At 50.1% G+C, this 13,396-nt stretch overlaps 1 protein-coding gene across 1 annotated transcript in view; it reads right to left on the bottom strand.

Moving 5' to 3' along the window:
* LOC144611668 (calpain-9-like) overlaps positions 1-13,396 on the bottom strand; it is a 41,034-nt gene that overhangs the window by 12,184 nt on the left and 15,454 nt on the right. Inside the window, exons 9-18 of the mRNA XM_078430873.1 lie at positions 11,999-12,165; positions 10,416-10,588; positions 9,588-9,796; positions 6,693-6,732; positions 5,355-5,432; positions 4,135-4,195; positions 3,986-4,050; positions 2,740-2,808; positions 1,751-1,829; positions 1,047-1,163 (exon numbers count right to left, since the gene is read on the bottom strand). Coding sequence (XP_078286999.1) covers positions 1,047-1,163; positions 1,751-1,829; positions 2,740-2,808; positions 3,986-4,050; positions 4,135-4,195; positions 5,355-5,432; positions 6,693-6,732; positions 9,588-9,796; positions 10,416-10,588; positions 11,999-12,165 — 1,058 coding nt within the window. The remainder of the gene's footprint in view (positions 1-1,046; positions 1,164-1,750; positions 1,830-2,739; positions 2,809-3,985; positions 4,051-4,134; positions 4,196-5,354; positions 5,433-6,692; positions 6,733-9,587; positions 9,797-10,415; positions 10,589-11,998; positions 12,166-13,396) is intronic.

Genomic DNA, 13,396 nt, shown 5'->3' with positions numbered 1-13,396 from the left:
GGTATTATACAAAGTGTCTGACCCAGGTAGTATTGCCATTTTTAAGAAGTAATTTGCCACTCTCCTTTAAACTGATACACAAGACAATATGGGCAGTCACGGTGGCGCAGCGGTAGAGTTGCTGCCTTACAGCGAATGCAGCGCTGGAGACCCCGGTTCAATCCTGACTACGGGCGCCGTCTGTACGGAGTTTGTACGTTCTCCCCGTGACCTACGTGGGTTTTCTCCAAAATCTTCGGTGTCCTTACACATTCCAAAGACGTGCAGGTTTGTAGGCTAATTGTAGGTTTTTATTCACAAAATGCTGGAGTAACTCAGCAGGTCAGGCAGCATCTCGGGAGAGAAGGAATGGGTGACGTTTCGGGTCGAGACCCTTCTTCAGACTGATTTGTACCAGCATCTGCAGTTATCTTCTTATACTACTTGTAGGTTAATTGGCTTGGTAAATGTAAAAAATTGTCCCTAGTGGGTGTAGGATAGTGTTAAAGTGCGGTCGGCGCGGACCCGGTGGGCCAAAGGGCCTGTTTCCGCGCTGTATCTTTAAACTAAATATAACAGTGAGCACTTCAACTCCCCCTCCCACTCCCAGTCTGACCTTTCTGTCATGGGCCTCCTCCAGTGCCATAGTGAGGCCCACCGGAAATTGGAAGAACAGCACCTCATATTTCGCCTGGGCAGCTTGCAGCCCAGCGGTATGAACATTGACTTCTCCAACTTTAGATAGTTCCTCTGTCCCTCTCTTCCCCTTCCCAGATCTCCCACTGTCTTCCTGTCTCCACCTATATCCTTCCTTTGTCCCGCCCCCCTGACATCAGTCTGAAGATGGGTCTCGACCCGAAACGTCGCCCATTCCTTCTCTCCTGAGATGCTGCCTGGCCCTCTGAGTTACTCCAGCATTTTGTAAAATAAATACCTTCGATTTGTACCAGCATCTGCAGTTAATTTCTTACAATAACAGTGGCTCAGGTTATATTGGGTTGTTGCCACCAGACCTGGTTAGGATCTTGGAGGCTGGCTCCCAGTCTATGTTGGATGAGATTACTCACGGATCATGGTGTCGAGCTTGGTCAGGCAGCAAATGAAGTTCACGTAACTGAGGGTGAGATCAGGGTCTGCATACCTCAACCCAACAAGCTGCATCAAGAACTCATCCACCCGGAATCCTAGGGAAAGAAATCAAACATTAAGACGAAGCGTGGCTAGAATATTGGCTGTGTTGTCTGCTCGTTAGTATGACCTGCCCCACACTCTGTGGATTTGGCCCATGCCCTCTCCCAACCTACAGAGACTGCCGGGATTCTGTTGACCTAGGCATAAGCACCTGGTCGTGCAGAAGGAGAAATTGCCTGCAGTGTAGCAACAAATGTGAAGGGGTTATCCTTTAGACACAGTGGGGCAGCACAGTGGTGCAGCAGGTAGACCTGCTGCCTAAATGTGCCAGAGATCTACGCCCGATCTTGACCTCTGGTGCTGTATGTGTGGAGTTTGCACGCACTTCCTGTGACCATGTGAGTTTCTTCCCGGTGCTCCGGTTTCCTCCCACACCCCAAAGATGTGTGGCTTTGTGAGTTATTTGGCTTCTGTAAATTGTGCAGGGAGTGGATGAGAAAGTGGAACGGGCGTAAATGGGCGATTGTGGTCAGAGTGGGCCGGAGGGGCCTACTTCCATGCTGTATCTTTAAGCCAAACTAAACATGGGGTGTCTGATGGCAACGACAAAGCAGGACCACAGATGGCTCCCCCATCTCACCTGCTGCCTGGATGGCTGTGAACAACTCTTGACTGTCCATGGTCCCCGATCCATTCTTATCGAACCGACTGAAGACTTGCTGGAGAAAACAGCGAAAAAACAAATAGGCTTCGAGTGCTAAGTCTGTGACATCTTGATATCTTGAGGAATGCAAATAAATAGACCCGAGCAGAATTTGCAGAGGTAAGTACTCAATTTACATCACCCATTAGCATTTTCCAAATTAAGGGATGAGCTGCAGATCATCAGTTTGTATTCTATACCATTCTAAATCAACCCGCTTGCCTGTTAAAATGCATGCCCACCATCAGAAAAAATAATTCAATATCAGACGAAATGTAACTTAAAACAGAACCTTCTGACTGATATAAAAAAACATTAGAAAATACACAGATCATTCAGTGCCTGTTAGCAGGGAAAGACAGATAACATTTAAGCTCCATGACCTATTATAAGAACCTAGGAAAAATTAGAAATCAAACAGGGTAACAATCATTCATCAATATGACCGGCGATCGTTTCGCTCAACACCTTCGCTCAGTCCGCCTTAACCAACCTGATCTCCCGGTGGCTGAGTACTTCAACTCCCCCTCCCACTCCCAGTCTGACCTTTCTGTCATGGGCCTCCTCCAGTGCCATAGTGAGGCCCACCGGAAATTGGAGGAACAGCACCTCATATTTCGCTTGGGCAGCTTGCAGCCCAGCGGTATGAACATTGACTTCTCCAACTTTAGGTAGTTCCTCTGTCCCTCCCTTCCCCTCCCCCTTCCCAGTTCTCCCTCTATCTTCCTGTCTCCACCTATATCCTTCCTTTGACCCGCCCCCGACATCAGTCTGAAGAAGGGTCTCGACCCGAAACGTCACCCATTCCTTCTCTCCCGAGATGCTGCCTGACCTGCTGAGTTACTCCAGCATTTTAGTGAATAAATACCTTCGATTTGTACCAGCATCTGCAGTTATTTTCTTACACATCATTCATCAATACTCACTGTCCAATGGCAGATTTTGCTCCAGAGGTTACTGAATCCCTCAAATCTCATTTTTCCAAACCCATTGTTCTGTTCATACTGATTAAGGAATTGTTTCATTACCAGCTAAATACAATGGGGTTATGTGGTGTACAATTAGAGTGTCTTGTCAGCCATGTTTGTTGTGGGCAAGGCAACCATATTTGATGTAGTCGGATATTTGCATTAATTAATGCAGGTGACCTCGCATTAAGGAGGAGGGGGGGGGGGGGGGAGAGTGTTTTATTCCTAGACTGGAGAGCCAACGAAAGTTCATCAGTTAGTGCCCCCCAGTTAAAGGACAGTGTCATAGAGAAGTCTTCCTGTCCAACTAACCTCTAGCATTTCAGGCAGGTAGAAACCTGTAAATGAACAAAACACAGTGCTAGAGAAACTCAGCGGGTCAGGCAGCATCTTAGGAGAACATGGATAGACCTGGCCCGAAATGTAACCTTATCCATGTTCTCCTGAGATGCTGCCTGACCCGCTGAGTTACTCCAGTTCTCTGTGTCTTCTTTTGTAAACCAGCATCTGTGTGGTCCCTTGTTTCTAACTGCAATGATCAGCCAGTTGTAAAATCCAGGCTCGCACGCAACAAGCAACCTTTGAGGAAGCTTGGCCCGGTCTGTGAGGGGGGGGGGGAAGGAAAGACATTACCACGCTATTGAGGGCGTGCAGCATAGGTTTACTAGGTTAATTCCCGGAATGGCGGGACTGTCATATGTTGAAAGACTGGAGCGACTAGGTTTGTATACACTGGAATTTAGAAGGATGAGAGGAGATCTTATCGAAACGTATAAGATTATTAAGGGGTTGGACACGTTAGAGGCAGGAAACATGTTCCCAATGTTGGGGGAGTCCAGAACAAGGGGCCACAGTTTAAGAATAAGCGGTAGGCCATTTAGAACTATGAGGAAAAGCTTTTTCAGTCAGAGAGTTGTGAATCTGTGGAATTCTCTACCTCAGAAGGCAGTGGAGGCCAATTCTCTGAATGCATTCAAGAGAGAGCTGGATAGAGCTCTTAAGGATAGCGGAGTCAGGGGGTATGGGGAGAAGGCAGGAACGGGGTACTGATTGAGAATGATCAGCCATGATCACATTGAATGGCGGTGCGTACAGGCTCGAAGGGCCGAATGGCCTCCTCCTGCACCTATTGTCTATTGTCTATTGTCACCCCACCCTACCCTGCCCTGACCACACAGGGGCTTCTAATGCTACAGAAGGATACATCTGTCAGGGAAATGAGGCTCTTGCAGTCATCCAGGCCGAAGTGATCCCACTTCTCACTGAGAGCTGGAGAGAAAAGAAGACAAGCGTTGAATGCAACACCTAACTTAAATTAAAGACTTGTGTTCTTGTAAATTCTCGCATGCCTACCGGTTTTCTGTAATATTTCCTGCAGTAGTTTCTGCAGCTCCAACGCTGATATGGCCTCGTCCTGCAAGGACAGCAAAGGAGCTTCAGGGAATAACAAGATACAGTATTGACGTGCACGATCTTCCCCCTCCTCCCCTCCCCTCCATCAATGCAAAGAATGAGAATTAATACACGTATCTCTACCCACTTAAACTAATTGTTAGGCATGCAAATATCCCGACAGAGGACACAAAGTGCTGGAGTAGCCCAGCAGGTCAGGCAGCAGCTCTGGAGAAAAGGAATAGGTGACGTTTCCTAAATCTCTCCCCCCTCACACTAAACCCTATGCACTCTTGTTTTAGACGTCCAAAGACGTACAGGTTTGTAGGTTAATTGGCTGGGTAAATGTAAAAAAAAAAAAATTGTCCCTAGTGGGTGTAGGATAGTGTTAATGTACGGGGATCGCTGGGCGGCACGGACTTGGAGGGCCGAAAAGGCCTGTTTCCGGCTGTATATATATGATATGATATGATATAATACTCTACCCTGGGTAAAAAGAGTGAGTGTTCACTTCACCGATGCCCTTCGTGATCTTGTGCAAACCTTCTACTGGGTAACACCTTTAAAGAAAGGTGAATTAAACGGACGCTGGAATATTAAATGTTGAAAGTCGGCCAGTCCAGTGCCAACAAAGGTTGGATCATTTGAGTTTTTAGATTTTAGATTTTTTTAGATTTAGAGATACAGCGTGGAAACAGGCCCTTCGGCCCACCGGGTCCGCGCCGCCCAGCGATCCCTGCACATTAACACTACCCTACACACACTAGGGACAATTTTTACATTTGCCCAGCCAATTAACCTACAAACCAGTACGTCTTTTGGATGTAGGAGGAAACCGAAGATCTCGGAGAAAACCCACGCAGGTCACGGGGAGAACGTACAAACTCTGTACAGACGGCGGCCGTAGTCAGGATCAAACCTGAGTCTCCGGCGCTGCATTCGCTGTAAGGCAGCAACTCTACCGCTGCGCCACCGTGCCCTCCATCCCAAAGGTCGCTAGCCCTGGATGAACTCCCAGAGGCCTTGATACATGTTATCTACCATCCCACCCAGCCAGGCAGCCACCTTGGTCGTTACCTTGGAGTAGGAGCAAGGTTTAATTGACAAGTCCGCAAGGGCAGAAGACAGCAGGCCCGCGAGTGAGCAGAGGGAATGAGAGGATCAAATGAGCGCAAACTCACCGGCCCACAATACTTGTCAAACAGGTCCCTGGAATCTTCAGCAGAGGGAATTGGACAGTAGGCGAGGTCAGGCATAACCTGGAGATAAAGGGTTAAAGATGCTCAATGTTTTCACCACGGTCATTCCCCCTTCTCCCCTGTCCCGTCGGGCAGAAGATACACAAACCGGAAAGCACAAGCCACCAGATTCAAGTCAACAGCTTCTGCCCTGCTGTTAGACAATAGACAATAGGTGCAGGAGGAGGCCATTCAGCCCTTCGAGCCAGCACCACCATTCAATGCTAGTAGACTACTGAACAGTCCTTCCATAAGCTGGGACATGAGACAATAAAACACTCTTGACTCTTGGTATATTTCTCTTTATGCTGCCTGCTGTACTTGTGTACGACTTGATTGTGCTCACGTATTATATGGTTTGACTGGAGAGTAACAAACAAATGCTTTTCACTGTATCTCGGGACACGTGACAGTGATAAGCCGAAATCTATAAGAATTCAGGTGCTCCTCAACTTACGATGGGGTTACGTTCTGAAAAAACCCAATGTAAACAGAAAATATCATCAGTCGAAAATGCATTTAATGCTCCCAGAAGCCTCCTCGCTAAGGAGCATGCGCCCAGGAGGCCGTTTGAGTGACGCTGTTGCAGCCACCAAGGCGGGTAAATGTTGATCCTGTTGCCGGGCTGAAGAGATAACAGGGTGGCGGCAGCAGCAGAGGCCTGCGAGTCTGGGAAATGATCAACATTCAAAATCCGAAGTGCGGTTTCTAATGAACGCGTCTGAATTTTGCACGCATCGGAGCACCGTAAGTCAGGGAGCGTCTGGGGTAGTTTAAGAATAAGGGGTAGGCCATTTAGAATGAGATGAGGAAAAACTTTTTCAGTCAGAGAGTTGTGAATCTGTGGAATTCTCTGCCTCAGAAGGCAGTGGAGGCCAATTCTCTGAATGCATTCAAGAGAGAGCTAGATAGAGCTCTTAAGGATAGCGGAGTCAGAGGGTATGGGGAGAAGGCAGGAACGGGGTACTGATTGAGAATGATCAGCCATGATCACATTGAATGGCGGTGCTGGCTCGAAGGTCCGAATGGCCTCCTCCTGCACCTATTGTCTATTGTCATGCACACACCTACATTACACGCACATGTACATGCACACACACACACTGTGTACATGCACACACATACATTACACACACACGTACATGCACACACACAGTGTACATGCACACACATACATCACACACGCATGTAAATGCACATGCACATCTGCACATGCAAATGTACACACATAAATTACACACATATGTCCATGCACACACACACACTCATCTCTCCACTTGCCTGTGGGCTGTCGGTTGCCGGCATGCTCCTCTCCACCGGTCTGGAAGACAGAAGGATAAGTTAATACCACCATACTGATTTGTGAACCGCCCATGCGTGTTTTGTGCATGTTGACTGATGTCCAGTTCTCAGGTCAGAGTTGAAATCGTTGCAGTATGTGCGTGGACCTCACCGAGCGGACTCCCAGCCTCCGACCACTGCCCCGACCTCATTCCCTTCACGGCCTGCATTACTCCATCTCCCGAGCTTGCCGGCAGTGAGCTGCCCGATAGTGACCGGGAGGACGGGGAGCGGGGATTTACGGGCATGCTGAATGGTTTACAGCCACTGAGGCTCCTCGCTTCCTGCAGGAGACTCGGGGATCGAACAACCGAACATGAGAGCTGAGGCCGTCTCCACCGCCTAAGACACAGACCAGAGGACTTTCAACCAATCTGACAGCATGCCTGTGAGTTCTTGGATTCAGCTCGATGATGAGACAATAGACAATAGGTGCAGGAGGAGGCCATTCGGCCCTTCGAGCCAGCACCGCCATTCACTGTGATCATGGCTGTCCATCCACAATCAGTACCCCGTTCCTGCCTTCTCCCCATACCCCCTGACTCCGCTATCCTTAAGAGCTCTATCTAGCTCTCTCTTGAATGCATTCAGAGAATTGGCCTCCACTGCCTTCTGAGGCAGAGAATTCCACAGATTCACAACTCTCTGACTGAAAAAGTTTTTCCTCATCTCAGTTCTAAATGGCCTACCCCTTATTCTTAAACTGTGGCCCCTTGTTCTGGACTCCCCCAACATTGGGAACATGTTTCCTGCCTCTAACATGTCCAACCCCTTAATAATCTTATACGTTTCGATAAGATCTCCTCTCATCCTTCTAAATGCCCACTGCCCCTGCTGTCTTGAAAACTTCTCATTTCCTTACTGACTTATTACAGCACAAAAGGAGGCCATTCAGCCCATCAGAGCTCCTTGCAGCCCACCATTGATTGATTGATTCTTTATTGTCGTGGTTAGTTTAGTTTAGTTTAGAGATACAGCGCGGAAACAAGCCCTTCGGCCCACCGAGTCCACACCGACCAGCGATCCCCGCACACTGACACTGCCCTACACACACACAATGGACAATTTTACATTTATACCAAGCCAATTAACCTACAAACCCACACGTCTTTGGAGTGTGGGAGGAAAGCGAAGATCTCGGAGAAATCCCACGTGGTCACGGGGAGAACGTACAGGCAACACCCGTATTCAGGATAGAACCCAGGTCGATGGCGCTGTGAGGCAGCAGCTCGACTGCTGAATCACCGGAGTTGGTACAGTGAGATTGTTTGTTTGCACAGAGAACAATTATGCAAGAGTTGCCGACAAAGTTATAAAAGTATTCAATATGGTCCCTCTTCCTTCTACCCCACCCCAGTCCCTTTTTGTTCCAAGTGGCCCACCCCAGGTTAATTCTTCTCACTCGCCCACCAATTCCCCTTTGATTCTACATTTGATTCTACACTGAGGAACAATCTACTGGAGGCAACGAACCAACCAATTTGCCTTTGGGAGGCGGGAGGAAACTGGTTGAAACCCAGGAGGAACACATGTGGTCGTGGGGTGAATGTGCAAACTCCGCACAGGCAGCACCCAGGGTCAGGGTGGAACCTACATCTCTGGAGCTGTCAGGCAGAGGCACTAACTGCCCCCCCATCCCCTGCGTGTTCTAATCCCTCTTTAAAACTGCCTGCTTACCACACACTTCAAAGATCTTAAAGTCTTGCTGCACTGAATGTCCTGTCGTGAAGTAATGGAGCTCTAGAGTAGATAAAGAGGCCATTCGGCCCATCTTGTTCATGCCTACCAAGCTTGCATAGTAGACTCTCCCCTTTTGTCTGAATTTGGCCCTTGAAATCATTGACCCACAGCCCTCCAAACCCTTCCTATCCATGTATCTGTCCAAATGTCTTTTAAATCTGCTTCTCTAGCTTCGTCTGGCAGCTCATTCCAAATACGGGCTACCCTCCGAATGCTCTTGAGGTCCCTCTTAAATCTCTCTCCCCACCATAAGTCTATGCCCTCGACTTTTAGAATGGTCTACCCTGGGAAAAAGACTGTGAGCATTGACTTCATCTATGCCCCTCATGATCTTGGACACCTTAAAAGAGACATGCGCGTGGAAAAAAGCCCTTCGGCCTAACTTGCCCACACCGACCAACATGATTCCATCTACACTAGTCCCACCTGCCTGTGTTTTGCCCATCTCTCTCTAAACCTTTCCTATCCGTGTACCTGTCCAAGTAAAGTTCACCTAGGGTTGCCAACTTTCTCACTCCCAAATAAGGGACAAGGTGACGTCACCATCCAGCACCCAACGTGACCTCATCCAGCCAGCGGCCACGTGTTCCCTCCCACCAATGGCGGTCGCCCGGGCCGGGAGGCGGGTTGCTACACAACCTCCGTTAGGCGGCGCCCAGGCCTCCGGGCCTACACTGTCCGGGCCTACGGTGTCCGGGCCTACGGTGTCCGGGCCTACGGTGTCCGGGCCTACGGTGTCCGGGCCTACGGTGTCCGGGCCTACACTGTCCGGGCCTACACTGACCGGGCCTACAGCATGCCCCGAGCCTACAGTGTCCGGGCCTACAGTGTCCGGGCCTACAGCACCCCCGGGCCTAATATGGGACAAGGGCGGTCCCGTACGGGACAAACCAATTTAGTCCAAAATACGGGATATCCAGACTAATACGGGACAGTTGGCAACCCTAAGTTCACTCGTCAGCCTCGTTCGCTCCAAAGAGGAAAGTCCCAGATTGGGCAATCTTTCCTCAAGCCCAGGCGACAGCCTTTTCCTCCCCCCCACCCCTCCACCAATTCTCGGCGTCCCAGTTCTGGGGGGAAGCAGCCCTTGCTTACGCAGCCCGGTTCCCTTTCTCGGTGAAGACTCGCAGGACGAACTCGCCCTCTTCATTGGGGTTGGCGGTGGAGGGGATGATGAAGTAGTGTCCCGGGGGGAGGCAGGCTCGCAGAGACACCTCACTGCTGTCCTTGTGCTCCTTGGTGGACAGCACAGGCACTGCCGCCTGCAGATCCTCCTGTGTCAAGAAGGCTCTAGCTGGGTCTCCCTGCAGAGAGGACAGAGGCAGTTAGATGGGGGGCCGTGAAGAGACAATAGGTGCGGGAGGAGGCCATTCAGCCCTTCGAGCCAGCACCGCCATTCACTGTAATCATGGCTGATCATTCACAATCAGTACCCCGTTCCTGCCCTCTCCCCATCCCCCCTGACTCCTCTATCATTAAGAGCTCTATCTAACTCTCTCTTGATAGAATCCAGAGAATTGGCCTCCACTTCCTTCTGAAGCAGAGAATTCCACAGATTCACAACCCTCGGAGTGAAAAAGTTTTTCCTCACCCTCATTCTAAATGGCCTACCCCTTATTCTTAAAATGTGGCCCCTGGTTCTGGACTCCCCCAACATTGGGAACATGTTTCCTGCCTCTAACGTGTCCAACCCCTTAATAATGTTATACGTTTCAATAAGATCCCCTCTCATCCTTCTAAATTCCAGTGTATACAAGCCTAGTCGCTCCAGTCTTTCAACATATGACAATCCCGCCATCCCGGGAATTAACCTAGTAAACCTACGCTGCACTCCCTCAATGAGAGGTGGCGTGTGGGGAGGGGGGAGGTGGCGTGTGGGGAGGGGGCCATGTGGGGAGGGGGTGTGTAGTGTCGAGAGCTCACCTGGAAGATGTCAAAGCCGATGGACAGGAAGCTGGCTCCCGCCATCTGCATCCTCCGCCTGTGCTTCTGTGCCAGGGCCACCAGGAAGGTGCAGGCCACCGCGGGATCATCGGGGTCGTCGTCCTCCTCGAACAGGGTGAGCTTGAACTGCGGGTTCATCCAGTAGTACTTGCCTGCAAAGCAACGGGTTCAGTTTAGTTTATTGTCACCTGTGCCGAGGTACAGTGGAAAGCTGCAGCGGCCGGGGGCTTAAGGTGACAGGGTGCCGCTCGGAGAGGCTAGGAGCATGGATCAGATGCAGCCTGCCGCGGCGCAGACCAGAGGGGATGAGGCGCCGCTCCGAGAGGCGAGCAGCTTGGATCAGATGCAGCCTGCAGTAGCATTGAGCCAGAAGAGGTACATATGTTGAAAGACTGGAGCGACTAGGCTTGTATACACTGGAATTTAGAAGGATGAGAGGGGATCTTATCGAAACGTATATGATTATTAAGGGGTTGGACATGTTAGAGGCAGGAAAAATGTTCCCAATGTTGGGGGATTCCAGAACCAGGGGCCACAGTTTAAGAATAAGGGGTAGGCCATTTAGAACAGAGATGAGGAAAAACTTTTTTAGTCAGAGAGTTGTGAATCTGTGGAATTCTCTGCCTCAGAGGGCAGTGGAGGCCAATTCTTTGAAATACATTCAAGAGAGAGCTAGATAGAGCTCTTAAGGATAGCGGAGTCAGGGGGTATGGGGAGAAGGCAGGAACGGGGTACTGATTGAGAATGATCAGCCATGATCACATTGAATGGCGGTGCTGGCTCGAAGGGCCGAATGGCCTACTCCTGCACCTATTGTCTATTGTCTAGACAATAGGTGCAGGATAAGGCCATTCGGCCCTTCCAGCCAGCACCGCCATTCATAGAAACATAGAAAATACGTGCAGGAGTAGGCCATTCGGCCCTTCGAGCCTGCACCGCCATTCAATATGATCATGGCTGATCATCCAACTCAGTATCCCGTACCTGCCTTCTCTCCATACCCCCTGATCCCTTTAGCCACAAGGGCCACATCTAACTCCTTCTTAAATATAGCCAATTAACTGGCCTCAACTACCTTCTGTGGCAGAGAATTCCGCAGATTCACCACTCTCTGTTTGAAAAAAAACTTTCTCATCTCGGTCCTAAAAGACTTCCCCCTTATCCTTAAACTGTGACCCCTTGTTCTGGACTTCCCCAACATCGGGAACAATGTTCCTGCATCTAGCCTGTCCAACCCCTTAAGAATTTTGTAAGTTTCTATAAGATCCCCCCTCAATCTTCTAAATTCCAGCGAGTACAAGCCGAGTCTATCCAATTCATTGTGATCATGGCTGATCATCCACAATTATTAACCCGTGCCTGCCTTCTCCCCATATCCCTTGATTCCGCTAGCCCCTAGAGCTCTATCTAACTCTCTTTTAAATTCATCCTGTGAATTGGCCTCCACTGCCCTCTGTGGCAGAGAATTCCACAAATTCACAACTCTCTGGGTGCACGAGAGGGATGGATAGGGTAGATGCACCGCTCTGTATTGAACCGCCGAGGATCTGTGCGCGCCCTACCTTTGTGGCGTAGGTTGCCTCCGGCCGAGAAGCCCCGAACCCAGCGACCCTCGTAAACCGTCTGTACCCAGGGATTCAGCTTGCCCTCGGCATTGGACAGCTGCTCCAGGCTCACGTGGCAGATCTCCACAGAGGCAAAGTTGCTCTTGAAGTCCCCAATGGACATCCTCGTTAAAGGCAGACACAAAAAAGCAAGGTCAGGCAGGGAAACCAACTGCGCACACACAATCATTCATCTGAAGATTGGGTCCCGACCTGAAACGCTGCAACTAATGATATCATGAGTCGGCCTAACCTTTCATGGAACCTAGAACAGTAAGGTATCGGATGGAACAGCACATGCAGATGCAGACACTGAAGTTAGACACAAGACGAGGAGTAACTCAGTGGGACAGGCAGTATCTCTGGAGTCTGAAGAAGGGTCCAAAACATCACCCATTCCTTCTATCCAGAGATGCTGCCTGGCCCGCTGTGTTACTCCAGCATTTTGTGTCTATCTAGAACAGAAGAGCACAGAAACAGGCCCTTCGGCCCACAATGTCTATGCCAAGCATTATACCAAGACCAACTCTTATCTGCCCGCACATGATCCATAGTCCTCCATTCCCTGCATATCCAAATGTCTATTGAAAAGGCTCTGGAATGCCACCATCATTCAAAAGGACACACAGTGCAGGTCAGGCAGCATCCCTGGAGAACATGGATAGGTGACTTTTTGGGTCAGGACTCTTCTTCAGACTCAAGAGAAGACAACTTAGTTAGGAGATACAGCGCGGAAACAGGCCCTTTGGCCCACCGCGTCCGCGCCGACCAGTGATCCCCACTATTGTGGATCAACACTATCCTACACCCACTAGGGCCAATTGACATTTATACCAAGTCAATTAACCTACAAACCTGCACGTCTTTGGAGTGTGGGAGGAAACCGAAGATCTCGGAGAAAACCCACGCAGGTCACGGGGAGAACGTACAAACTCCGTACAGACGGCGCCCGTAGTCAGGATCGAACCCGAGTCTCCGGCGCTGCATTCACTGTAAGGCAGCAACACTACCGCTGCGCCACCGCGCCGCCCTGAAGAAGGGTCCCAACCCAGAACATCGCCTTTCCATGTACTTCAGAGATGTTGCCTGACCCGCTGAGTAACCTTTGTGCCCCCAAGCATTAGATCAGATCTGGCAAACCTGCACGGTGGCGCAGCGGTAGAGTTGCTGCCTTACAGCGAATGCAGCGCCGGAGACTCAGGTTCGATCCTGACTACGGGCGCCGTCTGTACGTTCTCCCTGTGACCTGCGTGGGTTTTCTCCGAGATCTTCGGTTTCCTCCACACTCCAAAGACGTACAGCTATGTAGGTTAATTGGCTGGGCAAATGTAAAAAATTGTCCCTAGTGGGTGTAGG

This window comes from Rhinoraja longicauda, chromosome 41, assembly GCF_053455715.1.
Source record: "Rhinoraja longicauda isolate Sanriku21f chromosome 41, sRhiLon1.1, whole genome shotgun sequence".
NCBI classification, from domain to species: Eukaryota; Metazoa; Chordata; class Chondrichthyes; order Rajiformes; family Arhynchobatidae; genus Rhinoraja; species Rhinoraja longicauda.
The sequence above is the reverse complement of the archived record's forward strand: the minus strand, read 5'-3'. Positions and strand labels throughout refer to the sequence as shown.